Below are 20,260 nucleotides of genomic sequence, written 5' to 3'. Positions count from 1 at the left end.
ACGTTTATATTTTAAGACAGCTAACCAAGAATATGAAGACAATTCTCCCGTTCAGTTCAAAAACATAAGAATACATTCTCCAGTTGCCAGACTCAGAATTACAAAGTTACAAATATTATATACATGGAGTTACTGACAACATTACATCGATATAAATTTAAAATTCAGTTTTCTACATCCTCCCACCTTGAGCTGAAAGACTTCACAAATTAACAAATATCAATCGTGTTACAAATCAAGTCTTTCAGGCACTTTGGAACCTCTTCGAGATTGAGCTGTTACAGTTTGTGTAATGGATTCGCAGGGCCTAACTACTCCATGCCTGAGACACTTTTGAATGAGAAACTTCCATTCTTTGCATTTTAGCTTGAACACCCTTAGTCATTTCACAAGAAATCTCTAGCAGAATCTCTGCTGTTGAATCAGTCTCACAATTTCTCTTCCATTTAAGATCCAGAAACATTTCCTCAGAAGATTAAGTAACATTTGAGTCCCTACATATGCATTTTATGGAAAGAAAATATTGAAAATTTTACAACCTGGTTTTGAGAAGGGAGAATCACAGCTCTTGTAAAAGAATGGCTGTCTTCTTGATAGGCAATTTTTCTTCTAAATTTGATGAGATCATCATCATCTTTATGAACTGTTAGTGTTTCCAATTTTTTTATCTTTCTCCTCTAAGAACGCTTTTCTTTAAATAATCATTACTGCTCTTTTCTCAGCTTAGCATCAAGACCTTGTTTTCTTAATTCCCCTCCCCCTACAATTTTCAAAAAATATCTTAAAGTCCAGCAAATTATATGCACAGTTTTCTCAAACTGTGCAAAGTAATGTTAGTACCAATCAGTATCTACATTTTTATCTGAATAGTTAAACAGGTAGTTGAAGATGAAACAAGTTTTCTTCCATTTATTAAGAACTTCATTCACAAGATCTGAAAAACATCATTTCTCAGTAGATAAATATAACCAATCAAGGCTCTCCCACTATCTTCACTGTAACATTTTCTTCGCAGAACTGCTTGGAAGAAAGTGCTGCTTGGAAGATCAGCAAAATTTAATGATTCTGGAACATGTCTCCATTTCTCCCTCGAACTTAGAATCTGATGTTCTTTCAGATGTTCTTTCAGAGTCTTTCAGATGTTCAATTTTGAATAAAGGTTCCCCATGCTTCTTCTCTTTTCAAGTGAGTATAGTAGTGGAGTCCGTCCTAAAGTAAACTTCTCCTCCATGTGGAATCTCACACATAATTGTACAGGCAATGCAGAAAGAAATTGCGGCTGCTAATAACCCTATTCTAACAACACTTGTTTTTTTCTTCCCGGTTGGAGAAACTCTGTATTTTGCACTTAACAATTGTACTTTAACACATTCACTTTTCAATTCAGAAAATCTCTACTGCTACATAGGCATACATGCTTGCATCAAATGTAAGAATATTTTTTATTGTCATCACCAATTTTCAAATATTGAGGCATGTGCACCTTTTCTCAAAAAAGAATACTTCTCATCCACTTCAGATATTCTGCGTTAATTTTAGAGTCAACCTCTTCCTCTCAATTCAACTTCATCTCAATAGTTCTCTGCAATAATAGTCTTGGGAACAATGCAATTGGGCAAGTCATACCAATGGGATTGAAGATTTGATGAGCAGCAGAAAGTATAATTTTCTTTATAACCTTTTCTACACAAAGCTTCCTCAAACTAGTCTTATTGATACCCTACGTATCTGCATACTTACAGCACTGTATCCCCAACATATTTGTAATGGGAGTGATTTCATTAGCGAAATTTGTACATTCCTGGCCGTTTAAGTCAAATTTCTGTTTAGCCATAACATTGGTTGCAACTTTAATGAAAAGCTTTAATTCTTGTTCGCTCTGTGCACTTGTTACATAGTTATCCACATAGAAACTTTCCATTAATAATTTTAACACATTCTCTGGATATTTCACATCTTTGCGGTCTGAAACACTTTGCAAATGATGTGGAATCACAATTCTAAGCAATAAAGGGCTACATGACACACCAGACACTACACAGTGATGTCAAAAGTGCTTCAGTTGGCCATTTTCTCCAATCCACAAAAAACCACAAATAGTCTTTATCAGAAGGTGAAATACAAATTTAAAGAAAGTCTTTGTGAATATTGGCTATAACACCAATTTTTTCCAACCAGAAATGATACAAAATATTTGGTATTAATTCAATCAAATTAACTCCATGTTCTAAACTATCACTAAGTGTACTTTTTCCTTCTGACGAAGCATCAAAAACGGGTCGGATTTTAGTTGTGCTATTCTTCTTCAAAACTGAGTGGTGAGGTAAATAATGTGCAGGAAGTTGTAGTTCATCTTTCAGCACTTTTATAATATTTTGCTCCAACCACTCTGCAGACCCTTTCTGTATGATTCAAATATTCCTTGTGTTTCAAGACTCTTTACAACTTTGTGTAGTCTTTTCTCAGAAAGCTCAAAGTTACCAGAAGCAGGAGATGACCTTCAATCCAAGGTAAGTTCAATAAAAAACTATCATTTTCTATCTTAACTGTGTGCAAGAAATGTTGTTCCACTGCTTCTTGTAATTCAATCTGTTTTCTTTTCAGATGGATCAGTGATACCAGAGAGTCTAAAGACCACAATTTTGAAATAAAAGTACTAGTTGTGAGCATTGAAGCAATGATTAAACCTGAACTCTCATTATTTGTGCGACCAATGACTGCCCAACCAAACTTTGTTTCAATTTCAGTAAGTCCACTCTTTAGTTGCAGTAAGTCCACTCTTTAGTTGCAGATGGATTCCTGTGGTGAACATTCCCGCAATATCTGCTCCAATGAAAACTTCAATCGGACCATCTAAATCTTCTGGTAAATTAATACCATAATGTCCAAATTCTTTAAAATGTGGTCCTCACTTGTTAACTAATATTGTGTCACAAATCGCTGCTTGTCCAAATGCTTCAAAATGGCAACTATAGTCCTCCGTTAAGCTTGATAAGTATATAATGAACACATCAGGCTGGCAGGTCGATGTATTGGAGCCACCAAACAAGGCATGCTGTAGATACTTTTTCCATTTGGAATGGTATTTCATTTCTTCCACCATTGTTTTGAGAATACATGATCGCTAAGAGCCAAAATCTATTACTGCTCGAGCTCTATGCTTAATATGGCTTCTCCTTACTAACATTGTTAAGGTCTGCAAAAAAACATTAGAAGATTTAGGCAAGTTGGTCGGAGCTTCATTATGCTGTACCACAGGTCCACACAATTCATTGGTTTTGTGAACCATAGAGGAACTATATTTTTGTGACAAAATTCAGCACAAAAATAAATGTTTTTCCCCCCACACACACAATTCATTTTCGATCAGCATGTTTCCCCCCCCAATATCCATTTCTTAAACACAGAAAACAACAATGGGCTTTTTTAACAGCACTTTGCTTTTCTTGTAAAGTTAATTTAGAATAATAATTTATGGTCCTCAGAACAAAATATTCAGAATTTCTTATTATTTAGATTCAATGCCCAAAGTTCAGCTGATGATAACATTCTGGGTTAAAATTTCCTTTCAATACTCTCTTGACAGTTATTAAAATAGCTTGTCCTTTTGCACTGGTCAAAATTTTGGGTGGCTATCAAAATTCTCTCCTCCCCTTCCATTTCATCTTGAAAAAGTCAAGAAGGCAATTTAGATCATTAGTAGGCATTATCTTAATCAAAGAGAGCATTTCTTCAAAGGACTCTTCCTTCGCTCATCAATGGGCATCCTAAACCATTGATGCTTTTAGAATTTCATCCGAAAAAACTGACTCAACAAGAGAGTATAGCATTGCAGCATATTTATCTTTGGTAACTTCGAAGGTCTCTAAATGCCTTAGTTTTGTTTCCAACTGATCATACAGTTTTCGATGTGAAATTTTTGTGACTTTTTTAACAACATGATGGATAATAGATCTTGATCGTAAACTTTGATGAGCAAATCCTGCTTCATCGGCTTTTCATAATTTTCACTGCCAGGGAGAAAACCTTTAATTAACTCATCAGCAGATGAAGCTTTCTTCATAGCTTGAGCTAAATATGCATATTTATCACGATTATCAAGGTTCGAGTCTTTATTAATTTTCTGAAATCATTCCCCCAAAGACTTCCAGTTTATAATATTTCCATCAAATAGGGTAAATTAATTTTAGAGTAATGTAATTAATTATTAGGTGCAGTACTTGCAGCTCAGGGAACAGTAGATGCTGCAGAATGTTGACTTTTTTCATTAATAACATCATTTAATTTATTCTCTAAAACTCTCCACTCGTCAATACAGCTGTCTAATGCATCGATTGCTCCTTCAATGTCTTTCTCCTTCTCTTCAGATGTATTAAACTTGCACATTACTATCAATTTCGCCTTCTCTTCAATCACTTTCATTTTCTAAATTTTATCTTCGAAAAATAACTCACTTTTACTTTTATGAAAGTCACAGTAAGCAGTCATAAATAGTCTTCTATACTGTTTTTGAAAAAATTTTAATTTTTCCATCAAAGTGTAATGAGCTCAATAATTATAACTCACTCAAATAACAGTAGATATCCGACAGATGCCAGATGTTGGATACCGATTTCAAAACTCAGCTATAAATCAATATTCCTAATGCTCAACACTCCAATAATGTACAATGTATTGATACATCACTCTTTTCATTCTTTGTAACATGAATAATTACAAGGTTTGTATTTTAAGACACTTAACTACGAAGATGAAGAAAATATTTTCATTGAATTCAAAATCATAACAATATACTCTCCAATTACCAGACTCAGAATTACAAAGTGACAAATATTAAATATGTAGAGTTACACTGATAACAGTATGCATATATAAATTTAACACTCAGTTTTGTACACTGTAACATCGTCAGCTATTTTCCCACGGGCTCCCACGAAGTCTGGGAAAAGGAGACTTCAAAAGGGCGCCTGATGACACTTACGAATTCTTGAGGTCGAACGTGACCCCCAACAAAGTGCGGAAAGCATATTGTTTTTACGAAAGGAGAAAACTTTCATACAAGTTCTCACGGGTTGTGGAGTGTCCATTGTGTGTATGCGACAGACTGTCGCCAACTGCCTGTTTCTCGAAATAATTTAGATAGACCTCCCAAAAAGACGTTCTGAATTTTCCCACGGAAAATTTCAGTTTCTCAGGCTGTCAAGACAGTATCTGAGAACAATCAGCGCCTGTTGACCAATGGAGAGATGCTCCGAAAAAGACGTTTAGCGAATCACTGCAGCAGACGCACAAGACACGCCCAGAAAACCTGGACATAAAAACAGTGAGTGAAAATAATTAGAGAGTTTTTTTAGTCTGAAGGATACGCAGTCGTTGCGTAGAGAAGAGAGAGCCTTTCTCTTGTATTTTACGGCTCTTCCCGAGTCGCTAGTAAGCTTTAGAGAGCCCCTTTCTCTCTTGTGTATTTTACGGCTCGTCCCGAGTCACTACTAAGCTCTGTCAAGAGCGGAAAAAGAAACCCTCAAGGAAGCGTAGCCGGACTTTTTCTCCGCTACCTCTGTTTGAACTCAAGTGATTATCGTTTCCTTTTGGAAAAGGACTACTTTGCTAAGCAAACTACTTTGTTATGATAAGCAGTTGAACTTACCTTAAAATTCAATTTGTGAAATTTAACACTTACCTTATTTTCAATCACGCTACCAATAAAAATTGCTACAGCTAAAATCGCTACAGCTAGAAGGTATGTGTTAATTGGTGGCAGCGGTGGGATCGTAAAAACCCAATAGACAAACAAAGACGTGATCGTTTTGGAGAACCGTCCCGGTTCTTATCTTCATTCAGAATCAGCCGATTCTAGCATTGGAAAAGAATTCTTTCGCAGTAAAGATTGGAGAATTTAACCAGCAGCTGAAAAGGGATCATCAATGAGAAGCGTTCGTGAAGAATCAACTACTACAAAGACTAGTTCCGGAAGTACCTGGGAAAGAGTGTGAAGTAAAATTCTCCCTCGGGTGTAAAGACAAGACACAAGAAGTCCAGACAAGAGTGAAGTGTTGTGAATTCGCGTTTTGTGTTTACCACCCTCTGTGCAGTGAAAGTGCTTTTGGTGTTTAGTGAAAGAAGAATCGCCCAGTCGACTATTGTTCAATTGGTTTCCTTCTTCGGTCATTGAATCGCGTGTGCAAATAGAAAAGAAAGGAAAGAAGAGCTGTTATTTTTTTTGTCTGCAATGGGTAAGTTGATATGGCATTATCTTTTTAAAGAGGCATTTTAATGGAGTTTGTTTTTTGTGTATCGAAATTATATGTTTAAATGGTTACTCGTAAATGTTTTGTTTTTGATGAGTAGAGAATTTTATAATAGTATTTTCAACCTTTAGAAAGCACGCATCAGTTGTAAATTGAGTCAATAAGTATTGCTCTTTGTGACTAATATTCTTTTGCCAATAAGTATTTAGCAATTTTTTTTTATATACTGCATTAAGTATGGTTATGTGTTAAGCTGCAACAGATTATTTAAGAAATGCTTAATTTACTTTAATTTTTTTTTCCTATGTTGCTAATGGTACGTATTTTATGTCATACATACCATAAATTGCATTGCTATGTTGTTTTACTGTAGTATTTCTGGATAGTGTGAAACTTTCAGAGTAGACAAACTGGTACCTTTAGTTTATTTTATTGTATCATTTTAAAATTTTGTCACTGGCAAAATGTCATATCTTGGCAAGGGTAGAAAGCAAGACCTCATAAATCTGTCTGTAGAATTAGGTCTAGAAGTTCCCCCAAATGCAAAAATACAAGATCTTAAAAACCTCATTGTACAGAGCCCTCAGTATGACGAAAAATTCGTCGAGGCAACACTAAAGTCGATTATCGAAGCGCAAATCGAACAACATAGATGCGAAGAAGCCGAAGAGCGTAAACTTGAAAGGGAAAAGGAGAGAGAATTTGAATTAGAACGTCTAAGGTTGACAAACGCCAATAATGGCAGAGAAAATTCTCAAAATAATATTCTGAGATCTATGAGAGATTTGCAAAATTTAGTGCAGAGATATAATCCCGAATCATCGGATATTTCGCTTTACTTAGCGATGTTTGAGCGTCAAGCTCGCAAAGCGAAGGTAGAGGAAGGAGACTGGGTGTCGCATTTGATGGCTCTATTGCCAATGGACATTGTTTCTATTATTCTATGAGAGCCGGAACAGGAGCTAGATAATTACTCCTACGTAAAGAAAATTCTTTTGCAGCGGTTTAAGTTGAACCCAGAGGCGTTCCGCGTCAAATTTGTTCAACACCAGCGTCGTGCGGGTAGTTTATATAAAGACTTTGCTTTTGAGTTAAAAAACTATCTAGATGAATGGTTAAACGGAGTAGACGTACGAGATTTCGATGCGCTAAAAGACTTAATGCTGACGGATCAAATTAAACGTCGAGTAAACAGCGAAATTCGCGAACACTTCGTGGATGAGTGGCCGAGTATAATATCTTCTGCCGAACTAGTGAAGAAATTAGATGAATATGAAGCAGTACGAAAGTCCGTAAAAAAACCAACAGGTTTTACTAAAAATACCGAACAGGATTCAAATATTAACGAAAGGAAAAAAGGAGAATTTTCAGATCGAGTACGTCGCCAGGATAATGTTTCGAAAGAAAAAACTGCGGAGAAATGGAAGTCAAGTGTTTTCGAACAACGGAGAATACCTAGATGTTATGAATGTAATTCAGATAGTCATCTCCGACCTCAGTGTCCTCGGTTAAAAAGACAAGAGGCCGCTGAAGTTGTAAACAAACTAGGCATTTCAGGATCTCCAGATACATGGCTAGCTCCCTATATGAGTATAGCGAGAGTAAATAATCGAGAAATGCCTGTACTCCGAGATACTGGCTCCACTATCGATCTGATCGGATTGGACCAAGTAACACATCAGATGCTTCTAGGAGAGACAGTGTGGGTTAAGCAGCCGCTAAATTTACATCCCTGGTGTTTACCCTTGGCTCGAATTGAATTAGAGGGAGAGGACTTTGGGAAAGTCATTACTAAAGCCGCAGTGATTAGCTCCGACCTGAATCAAGAATATTATCTGCTGGGAAATCGAACAGCCCGATTGATAGAACAGAATAAAATGCAGCCCCATAAAATCAATGCTGTTATGACTCGCAGGTCATTAACCCACGAAGTGCATGGACTTCTTTAGATTTACGAAGAAAGCGAAACATTTCTAAGAAAAAAACGCTGGTCCGTCAGGACGAATTTTTGTCTGGAATCCCGGAAGAAAAAACTCAGAAAGAAAGAAGTGCAGGAAGACCCCCAGAGCATTTCCATTCACGATGTGCTGTTCGGAAATCTGAAACTGAACATCGAAATCGAACAGATCACTGGCAAAGTAGTTTTCAAGATAGAAACACAAAATATTTAGCCGTAAGTGGGAAACCCACAGACATAATGAAAGCTCATAGGTGCGAAAACGCACCAAATAAATTGAGATTTTATCTGAATTAGGTACCAATAGGAGCCGACAACTTGTTTTGAGTACAATAATTTTTTGTTTGTTTTGTTTATTGTAGTACTTTGTATTTGTATATTGAGTGTTGATCCTTTTAGAATTACTTAGGATTTATTGTGTTCCTTAGCTTTATAGTACAGTTGCAACCTTATAACTTTGAGGTAGTTTACCGCCCAGGCAAATTGAATAAAAATGCTGATGGGCTGAGTCGTTTCGAATCGGGCGAAACATAGAGTGTATAAGAGGTGATCATGCCAGTTTCTTATCTGAATAAGTATTTTGTATACAGTAAAAGTGTAATATAAGAATATATCATCAGTTATTTTGTCCCTTTGTTAAGAATATTTGTGATGTGTATGTATATATATATGTGTGTGATTCTGATTTTAAATATTCCATTAATTCTCGCCTCTAAAGTTAATGCCTTATTGACTTATATGTGAACTTTTCAATAGTGACATTACTAGTACTGTTATTAATCAATGTAGCTGTGTTCCTGTAAAGGTGTATTTGAAAGTGTTATCGAGAGAACAGTTTATTTCGTGTCATTTTTTAAGTTAGTGCAATGATGAGGAGAACTTTCCTCTTCGTTTCAACTCGAGAAAAGTTCTTCCGAAGGGGGAAGGAATCTATAGCTGTAACGTCGTCAGCTATTTTCCCACGGGCTCCCACGAAGTCTGGGAAAAGGAGACTTCAAATGGGCGCCAGATGACCACCCTGATGACACTTACGAATTCTTGAGGTCGAACGTGACCCCCAACAAAGTGCGGAAAGCATATTGTTTTTACGAAAGGAGAAAACTTTCATACAAGTTCTCATGGGTTGTGGAGTGTCCATTGTGTGTATGCGACAGACTGTCGCCAACTGCCTGTTTCTCGAAATAATTTAGATAGACCTCCCAAAAAGACGTTCTGAATTTTCCCACGGAAAATTTCAGTTTCTCAGGCTGTCAAGACAGTATCTGAGAACAATCAGCGCCTGTTGACCAATGGAGAGATGCTCCGAAAAAGACGTTTAGCGAATCACTGCAGCAGACGCACAAGACACGCCCAGAAAACCTGGACATAAAAACAGTGAGTGAAAATAATTAGAGAGTTTTTTTAGTCTGAAGGATACGCAGTCGTTGCGTAGAGAAGAGAGAGCCTTTCTCTTGTATTTTACGGCTCTTCCCGAGTCGCTAGTAAGCTTTAGAGAGCCCCTTTCTCTCTTGTGTATTTTACGGCTCATCCCGAGTCACCACTAAGCTCTGTCAAGAGCGGAAAAAGAAACCCTCAAGGAAGCGTAGCCGGACTTTTTCTCCGCTACCTCTGTTTGAACTCAAGTGATTATCGTTTCCTTTTGGAAAAGGACTACTTTGCTAAGCAAACTACTTTGTTATGATAAGCAGTTGAACTTACCTTAAAATTCAATTTGTGAAATTTAACACTTACCTTATTTTCAATCACGCTACCAATAAAAATTGCTACAGCTAAAATCGCTACAACACCAACAAAACTTTAAAAGTGTTAAATGAACAAACAATGGAATTTAAATAATGGAATTTTTTTAGAGTTTTTCTGCTATGCAAGTGAAAATTCACAAAATACCAAGTTGAAAAAATACTTAATTACTAATGTGATATTTATGACATAATACAGCTTAGCTTAAAAATAATTTAAAATTTTTAACATCGTGTTTTAAGTAAAGCTATTTACAAATTTTATTTCACCTTAGCGAATTTTTTAATCCCAAATTTAAACTTATTTTGTATGTGGTTGAACTAAATGAAACAAATACCTTAATCCATGGATGATTCAGAGCTTCATCTACTGTTATGCGATCCTTAGGATTAAGAGCTAACATTTTACTTAATAAATCTTTCGCATGGCTACTAATTACATCCCATGACCTTCCAGTCATCTGTAATAATAATATAAAATACACTTAAAAACAAGCAGCGTTTAAAGAAATAAATCAAAAAAAGAGCTAATGAAATTAACTGATAATCTCATAAAACTATCTCTTAAAATTGCATCCTTCTATTATGCATTCACTGAAACAGTTCTTATATCTATTATTTACATATTCAACAAATAAAACGAAAAATATTTATTTCTAACAGTTTCAATTCATTAAAAATTGTAATTATTATATAATATTATAAAGATTTATTTCAATCAAAATATTAAGCATAATTGACTTTATAAATAAAGGGTAAGCTATTCAATGTGTTCTTGAATTTAATGCAAGAATAAAGAAAGAATGCAATAAAAATAACCCAAATATGATTTTAATACAGAAAATAAAACTATAAATTATAGTTCACAATGAAAAGTACAGGACTGTATAATTTAAGTAACCCTGCTCAGACCTATGAACAGAAAGTTCTGGTGATGTATTTCATTGAACCTTTTAATATATATGAGGCCCGGTGGCACAGTGGCCAGAGCAACGCAAAGCAGCACCACAGGTCCGAGGTTCCATTCCCAGCCTGGGCAAGGTCGACTCAGCCTTTCATCCCTTGATTTCCATCACTTGGGTTGATAAAATGAGTACAGTCAAAAGTCGTTAATCCGGACTCGTCGGGACTTCGGCAATTCCGGATTATCGATTTTTCCGGATTATAGATCATCAGTTTAAATCTCGTAAGATGGCATGCAGAAATTCTAAAATTAAAAATATGAAACCATAATTTATAAAATAAAGAACAATTATGATCTAAAGGGTATCAAAATTTACAAAAAAAAAAAGCTTAATATTTATTTCTTTACTTTATTAAACATTTATTTCAATGTAAGTTGTTTAAGTTGCTTCGTTTTATGTGATAATACTTTCTCTTTAATTCTATAAACAGACATAATTTCTTGTTCAGTTACAAAGTTCCGCTGTTCAAGTCCCGTTAATTGCTGTGCCGAGAATACCGACTAACTTGTCAATCGAAATTTTTTCATTTTCACTAACCTCTCTGTCACATTCTTCATGTCTTTATCCATTTTTTGCAGCAATTCCACTTTTTGTTTGTTGGACATCGAAACATACTTTCGTTTTGTAGATCTCTTGGAAGTTCCAGCATCGGAAATTCTATTTGAGATAATCGAAAGTTTAAGTTTACTTTTATAAAATTGCTCTTACAGTCTGCAAAAAATAATAAGCGGGATCCAATTCGAAGATTAAAGAACAACGCAATCATTAACATTAACTGAAATAGATAATTAGATAATTTTAGCTTACACCATCCGTTATACATTAAACGCGCAGGCGAAAATGTATTCTGCACTTGCGCACATGCATATGCGGAGTATTCAAGGTCTTACGCGCACGCGTAAAACGCATGTGCCAACGCGGTGCATGCGCAGAAAGTTTTGAGCTTTGAGGTCCTTATTATAGATCATTCCGGATTATGGGTGTCCGAATTAACGACTTTTGACTGTACTAAGTTCGCTTGGGGACTAAACACTGGGGATCCTGCGACAAGCTGACCACTTGTTCAGGGCATATGCTTATGCACCCCTGGGCCCACGGTCAAGAAAGCAGATTTCGGGCACTGCAGGCCTTGGCCCATTAGGGCTGTTAAACCACTGAGTTTAGCTTTTCTTTTTAAATATATATTATGTAAACTAAACTGTGGGGGGGGAAGAAAACTGCAATAAAAAATAATAGTTTAAACTTTCACTAAGATGGGGCTTTTCATGCAATGTAAAAATGATTTTTATAAATCAGAAACTCTTTAAAGTGCTAACAGTCAGTGCTGTAATATCAATTTTCACCATACTTTAGAAAATAAATACCGAGCAATATTGGTCAAGCTGTTTTAATGGAACTGCAGTTTGAGTTTAGCAGCACTGTAAGAATATCGATGCTTAAAAGGCTCATGAAAAGGGCCAGTATTGAAGAATTGTTTGAGGTGTGTGTATTTAATTATGGCAAAGCTCGCTAGGGCTATCTGCCTAAAGGGAGGGATGCCTTCATGGAGGACTTTCTAAGGGAAACTGGCTCGTATACACGTTACACATGGGGAAAACCACGAAAACATCCATGCAGCTAGCCCGTTCGCGGGATTCGAACCTCGGACCGAACTACCAGTGTTCAGCGACTTTACCGCTCGGCCGCTGGTGGGCCGAAGAATTGTTTGAAAAAGGTTATTAAATTTGTAGAGACTGGGGAGTTGTGTTACCAGCAGGAGAATGGAAAATGATTTCAAATGTAACTGTGGAAGAAGTTAGTCTGGTTGATAAAACAACCTGAACAATGTATTGGATCCTTCAAGCGCTCAAACAGTGTAGCGGATTTGTCAATCCCTTGATCTATAGTGTGAAAGGTTCTGTGATCCATTTTAAAGTTGTATTCATACAAGATTCACATGATGCAAAAGTTGTACCCTCAAGACTCAAGCTGGGCAAGGTCGACTCAGCCTTTCATCCCTTCATTTCCATCACTTGGGTTGACTCAGCACTGATTTTGCTTCCTGTTTATTGGTGAGACCAGACATTGACAATGTATGGCCTTCGAACACTTTGTGGTTAGACAAAGTGCACTTTGCCCTAGATGGAGTAGTGAATGCTCAGAACTGCTTCAGAACATGTGGGGTATTGTCACAGAACTATGAATTCAATTTATCAGCTCTGTTGGAACTTACTTTTATTACCTTTCAGGCCTCGAACCCAAAAGGTGAATTAAACAATATTTTACCTAACATCAGAAATGACAATATTTTATAGCAATATTTATTGACAAATGAGCAGAGCTTTAGAAAGTTTACTAAGATTGTATGTTAATAGGAAATAATAAGTGAGAATCACTACGTCCGTAATATTTGCCTTATGGTACAATAAAACTTCTCAAATTAACAACTATAAACAAGCCATTTGTAACTAATATTTATAAAGTTGTTTCATAACACTTAACCTGTTAAGTAATTTGCATCTTTGAAAAAAAAATTGCAGATGAGGAATTAAATATCTCATGAAATTTTATAAAATTCTTACAAACAAATGCCACAGCTACTCACCATGAAATATATAAAAAAAAAAAAAAAAAAACTGAGAATTTTTGTGCTGTACAGAGGTAGCATTTCAGAAAACAATCAAAAATGACCGAAATCTGCTTTATAATGCATGAATCAGGTTATTTAATAATAATTTGACTCCTAAAGTAAAAAAGAGTGATATTAAATTAGATTCTAAACTTTGTGTTCTTTGGCTAATTTCCTTTTAAATTTTCTTGTATTTTTATATTGAGGAAAGTAAAGCTTTAGTTTACTAATGTGTCTTCGAACATGATGAAAATAAATATTTAATGTTCATGCTATTGTGTGGATAAACTTAGTAATGTGCCATAGATTGGCATGAAATGAAATAAAATACAAATATTTACTGATTAAGCATTCACTCAAATTTCATATACAGGTCTGCAAATGTCTACAGTAGATTAGAACAATTCAGATCATATAAAAGTTAATAAAAAGAATTACATTGAAAACTACTAGGAATAAAGGAATGAAATTTACAGAATTTAAGTTTTATTAATTTAAAAAATTTTATTGAATTATTATAATGACTATTTAATAAAATGAAAGTTTTAGTTTAGTTTTATGAATTCAATAAATATTCCATTTTTCAGCAAATTTATTCCTAAAGGCTAAAAATTAAAAACCAAGAGATTGGGTGATCTACAAGATGACCAGGAGATGTGATGAAAAACAGAGAGCTGATAGTTATGAAATGCATATTATAAATGAAATTATTAGATATTAAACATTCAAATTAAGATTTTGTGATTTTAAAAATTAATTAGGCTGAAGATATTTTTATCATAATTGATATAGCAAGACAAATAGAAGAAACTCACATTAACTTGCCCACTGCATATCGATTCATATAACCATTCTTTAGTTCCTAAAAATGGCAATGTACCCGTTAGTAAAACATATAGAAGAACGCCACAGCTCCAAACATCAGCTGGCTTTCCATAAGGCCTTCTTAAAACTATTTCAGGAGCCATAAAATGAGAAGTACCTATTCTACCTAAGTAAGTAAGTAAAAAAAAAAAAAAAAAAAAAAAAAACAGGTAAAATAAATGAATTATTAAAAAATCTGAAAATGCTCCCATTTCCAGGGAGTTGTGACACCTTACTTAGATAACAAATTCTTTTTAAGATCAGTAATTATGAATGCAGAAACACTTGATAGTGTGGATGAGCAGAAAGTTGAATGGAAATCATATGAAATTTTACATTTATCAGAATACTAATTCAAAGATTTATACTGGGGAAAGAAATGTATGTAATAAGTCATTTTAATGTTATTCACACTTGCTAAAACAGGAAATACAAAATAAATATTCACATGCACAAAAAAAAAAAAAAAAAAAAAAAAAAAAAAGATTTCAGGCACAGAAAGTTTACTTAAATTTCTACATCAAAATAAAAAAAGTACAACTATAAACAAAATTATAATGCATTGAAGGGAGAAAATTTTTATTTAGTTAAATGAATAAAATTAAAAAATAAAAGAATTTCCCAAAACTAAAACTGTATCAAATAAAAGGAAATACAGTCAAAAGTCGTTAATTCGGACACCCATAATCCGGAATGATCTATAATCCGCACCTCAAAGCTACAAACTTTCTGCGCATGCGTCGCGTTCACGCATGCGCACAGGCGTTTACGAGAGCGCGTAAGACCCTTAAGGCTGCGAATATGTTTGTGCGCATGCGCGTTTAAATTGTAACGGAGTTATACGCTAAGCTAAAGTTATCTAATTCAGTTAATGTTGCCGATTGCGTTGTTCCTTAATCTTCGAATTGGATCCGGTTTTATTATTTTTTGCAGACTGTTAGAGCAATTTTATAAAAGTAAGCTTGAACTTTCGATTATGCCAAATAGAATTTCCGACATATATTTACTACAAAGCGAAAGTATGTTTTGAAATCCGAAATCTGTTTATCAATTTCACGCTGCTCTGCAGCAGAGGGGGGGGGGCAGAAAGGTCATTATTAGATTATGATAGATTAGAAAGATTATGTCAAATAGAATTTCCGATATATATTTATTAATATGTAATTTGTATCTACAAAGCGAAAGTATGTTTTGAGATCCGAAATCTGTTTATCAATTTCACGCGGCGGATTGGAAGTTGATCTGTCAGCACTATCCTTATCTTCAGGGCAGATGTTTTTATTTTATTTGGTTTATAATTCCATACTAAGTGTAGTATTTCATTCTGTCTTTGATATGATTTAAATCAAGTTCCTCGTCATTATAATTCGCTTCCGACAGTGAAGAAAGTGACCCAGAGGTTATTGAAAACGAAAACATTTCGATTGACAAATTAATCAGTATTCTCAACACAGCAATTATAGGACTTGAACAGCGGAACTTTGTAACTAAACAAGAAATTATGTCTGTTTAATAGAATTAAAGAGAAAGTATTATCACATGAAACGAAGCAACTTACATTGAAGTCCCGACGAGTCCGGATTAACGATGGATTAATCCGGACTCGTCGGGACTTCGGCGATTCCGGATTATCGATTTTTCCGGATTATAGATCATCAGTTTAAATCTGGTAAGATGGCATGCAGAAATTACAAAATTAAAAATATGAAACTGTAATTTATGAAATAAAGAACAATTATGATCTAAAGGGTATCAAAATTTACAAAAAAAAAAAGCTTAATATTTATTTGTTTACTTTATTAAACATTTCTTTCAATGTAAGTTGTTTCGTTTTATGTGATAATACTTTCTCTTTAATTCTATAAACAGACATAATTTTTTGTTCACTTACAAAGTTCCGCTGTTCAAGTCCCGTTAATTGCTGTGCCGAGATTACCGACTAACTTGTCAATCAAAATTTTTTCGTTTTCACTAACCTCTCTGTCACATTCTTCATGTGTTTATCCATTTTTTGAGGCAATTCCACTTTTTGTTTGATGGACATCGAAACATACTTTCGTTTTGTACAATCCTTTGGGAGCTCCAGAATCAAAAATTCTATTTGACATAATCAAAAGTTCAAGTTTACTTTTTTAGTATTGCTCTTACAGTCTGCAAAAAATAATAAGCCAGATCCAATTCGAAGATTAAGGAACAACGCAATCATCAACATTAACTGAAATAGATAATTAGATAATTTTAGCTTACACCGTCCATTATACATAAAACGCGCACGTGAAAACGTATTCTGCGCTGCGCATACGCAAATGCGCAGTCGTAAGAGGTCTTACGTGCACGCGTAAACGCCTATGCGCATGTGTCAACGCAGAGCATGCGCAGAAAGTTTTTAGCTTTGAGGTTCGGATTATAGATCATTCCGAATTATGGGTGTCCGAATTAACGACTTTTGACTGTAAGACTTTTAATCATTCAACAACAATAAGAAACCAGAACATTTTTTTCAATAATTTTAAATGGAAATTTCAAGAAAACATTTTATACATGAAATGGTATAAGTTGACAAGAAAATGCTAGCATACTTATTATATATCAGACTTTTAATTAAAGATTTGCAGTTCTCAACTAAATATATAAAAATCGTTCTTGTAGAAATTAGTAGTTTGATAATCAAAACTTAAGTATTCAATGAAATATGAATTTTTCATAAAGTAAGTTTAAATTTTCCATTATTATCTAACATATTATATTTAAATGCATTTTATCATCATCTATTAAAAATTCAATGTTCAGATGCATGATAAATATTAAACAAAGCTCTTACAATAAATCTTACCTTATGCCATACCTAAGTTTTGGCTAATATTTTTGATATAATATAATACCTTATCAATTATAAATAATGAATCTAATCACACAAAAAATTCATAAGTATAACTTCGATAATTTTAAGGTTACTACATATGATATCAACTCATTTGAGATAGATTACACATAATATGTGTAATACATATCTTAGCCAAAAAGACCAGATACACATCATGTTAAGGTGATCATAAGTTTCGAATATATATCAGCAGTAAAGAATTAATGGTGGAAATTATATCCTTCTGCAACACTATTAAAATCTAAGAACATGCAAAATTTAAAATTAATATTAGTTTCACAACTGATCTCAATTCAATATTCTATGAAATAAACTAGAAGAGAAACACGCTAATGTGACAATCAAAATCGTAAAAAACAACCTTGTATTTAGCGCAGGTATAATGAAAACTCAATTGATTTCGAGGGCAGCTAAAGGTCCTTCCTCATCAGGAGAAAGAAATACATAGAAAGAATAAAATAGGAGAAGGAGTCACAGAAACACGTGGTCCTTATCAGCACTGCACGTGGTTATAACTAGATTTTTAATCAGAGTTGCACTGGCCGCCTACTTTTACTGAGCCAGGCTATCTGATCAAGCATTAAGAAATATTAGCGAAGTTAAAATAGGGAGCGAGGGGCAAATGCACCTTACGCTCAAAATCTGAACTTCAAATAATGGAATCAACCACTGAAAGGATTTTTATACCCTCTGGTAGCACCAAACACGAGGAGGTAACGCCATCTATCGGCAAAATTAACTGAATTAAGAGTAGAATTTTAAAGGCATTAGGAAGGACTGGATTGGACTTCAAATCATTAACTAAACTTTCTAAATCTTTGTGAATGTGAAAAGCCTCAAGAAAATCCAATTCACCTATGGAAGAAGCCTTTTGGATGATTTTTGCAGACCCAAAATCAAAATTATGGTTAAAAGTCCAACTATGATACACTATTGAAGACTTGTTAATTTTGCCTTTTTTGACATAAGTATCATGTTCCTTGATACGAAACTTTTTGTTTGGCCAATATATCTTAAACCACACTGACATGATATACTATAAATTCCCCAAGAATTCAAGACAGAAACGCAATCTTTTAGAATCGAAGGGTGAATTTTATTAATAGGGGAGAAACCGACTTGAAAATTGAATTTCTGGAGAATCCGTGCAATTTTATAGCTAACAGAAGGATAAAATGGAAGCACGACAAGGTCAGTAATATTATTTCTAACAGTGAAATGTCTTCTTTGATGGGAATCTGAAAATTTTTTAACGGCTTTATCAATAATCGCGGGAGAAAATCCACGGTCAATCGCAACTGCTCTCAAATAATTAAGTTCATTGGTAAGCAAAGATTCAGAAGAACAAACTTTAAGCATGCGGAAAACATAATAGTAAAAAGAAGCCATTTTTTGCTTAACAGGGTGGCATGACTTGGCATGGGGTGGTAAACAAACTGCAAAGGGTTTACGGTACACAGTGGTGCTAAAATCGGTTTCATTGCGGATTATAAGAATATTGAGGAAAGGGAGGGAATTGTTGGATTCAATTTCAAGAGTGAATTGGATGGCTGGATCAATTGAATTCATAATAGATAGAATCTTGTATAAATCCTCTTTATAACCATCAAAAAGTGCGAAAGTGTCATCAACATACCGAATCCAAAGATGAAAAGATAATTTATCAAATAATTTCATCTCAAAATAGTGCATATAAATGTCAGCAAGTACTGGACTGGGAGGATTACCCATAGACAATCCTTCAAATTGGCGAAAATATGCATTTTGGAAAACAAAGTGTGTTTGACTCAGAGAAACTTTAGTAAGTGAAACCAACTCATTAATTTCAGTATGTGTGAAGTGAAATTCCCAAAGCCTAGTTTCAAGACAATTCAGTGCTCCTTCAACTGGAACATTAGTAAACAGTGATTTTACATCAAATGAAACCATAATGGAATAAAGTGGAGAAATATTTTTAAGTTTATCAATGACTTCAACAGAATTTTTTACAGTGAGAATATTGTTAGCAAGTAGAGGAGAAAATCTGGAAACTAAATATTTGGCCAAAGGATATGAAGCAGTACCTATGTTGGAAACAATTGGTCGAAAAGGAATACCGGTTTTGTGGACTTTTGGAAGAGCATAAAGTCTAGCGCAATTAGTAATAGATGGAATAAGTGATTTCTTCAACTGAGTTGGCAGAATGTGGGAAGATTTAATAGCACTTTTTACTTTCGTGAGGTCCGAAGTTGAAGGATCTTTAGGGATCGAGCAGCATGGGCCTTCATTTATCAATTTAGAGACTCCAGTAATATATGTGTGTTTGTTCATAACAACGATCTGTCCGCCCTTATCAGCTTTAGAGATAATGATATTAGTATCAGAATGAATTTCATGTAACATCTCATTTTCCTTTTTGCTAAGATTCGAACCCAAAGATTTATTGTTAAAATTAACGTTATGAGTAATTAGGTGGCAGATTGTATCCTTCTGCGTTTCCAAAATTTTGGAGAATTTAAAGGCTTTCTCTATAGGGGCGATGATTTGAGGAATTGAAGGTTTAGATGTCTTTGAAAAGTTGAAATTATATTTTAATACTTTTAACTGATCCTCTGAAAGATTCCTATTGGAGATATTAACGATGGAGTTAACGTTTACAGTGGGAAGATCAGCTAGATAGTTGGGACTATCCGACTGGTGTGCGAGTTTAAGGAATTTAGAAATGAGCACATTTTTATGCCGTTGACAAACGGTATCGGTTCTAGACCAGGATGTATGTTCAAATGAGGAAAAAGTTTCAGTGGAATTAGCAGTTTTTAAATGGAGGTAATATAATTCAAATTCAATTTTAGATAAACGTTTGCGTGTGTCCCTTATAATGTGACGAAGAAGTGCCAATTTGAATTTATGCAAAATTTTTGAAACGTAAACAGAAGCTTTAAGGCTACATTTCACATGTATAAATTTGGGAATGAAATTTTGATGTTTGCATTTAAGTAGAAACTGTAGATGATTC

General features: G+C 34.5%; 1 protein-coding gene across 4 annotated transcripts in view; it reads right to left on the bottom strand.

Moving 5' to 3' along the window:
- LOC118195384 (peripheral plasma membrane protein CASK-like) overlaps positions 1-20,260 on the bottom strand; it is a 312,734-nt gene that overhangs the window by 19,262 nt on the left and 273,212 nt on the right. For all 4 annotated transcript variants that reach the window (XM_085824783.1, XM_085824782.1, XM_085824780.1 and 1 more), the window contains 2 exons: positions 14,333-14,508; positions 10,283-10,405 (listed from right to left, as the gene is read on the bottom strand). In XM_085824783.1, the coding sequence (XP_085680909.1) occupies positions 10,283-10,405; positions 14,333-14,508 (299 nt within the window). The remainder of the gene's footprint in view (positions 1-10,282; positions 10,406-14,332; positions 14,509-20,260) is intronic.

The sequence above is a fragment of the Stegodyphus dumicola genome, chromosome 10 (genome assembly GCF_044657685.1).
Source record: "Stegodyphus dumicola isolate Sdum_Otavi_A_Nest chromosome 10, ASM4465768v1".
In the NCBI taxonomy this organism is placed as follows: domain Eukaryota; kingdom Metazoa; phylum Arthropoda; class Arachnida; order Araneae; family Eresidae; genus Stegodyphus; species Stegodyphus dumicola.
The sequence above is the reverse complement of the archived record's forward strand: the minus strand, read 5'-3'. Positions and strand labels throughout refer to the sequence as shown.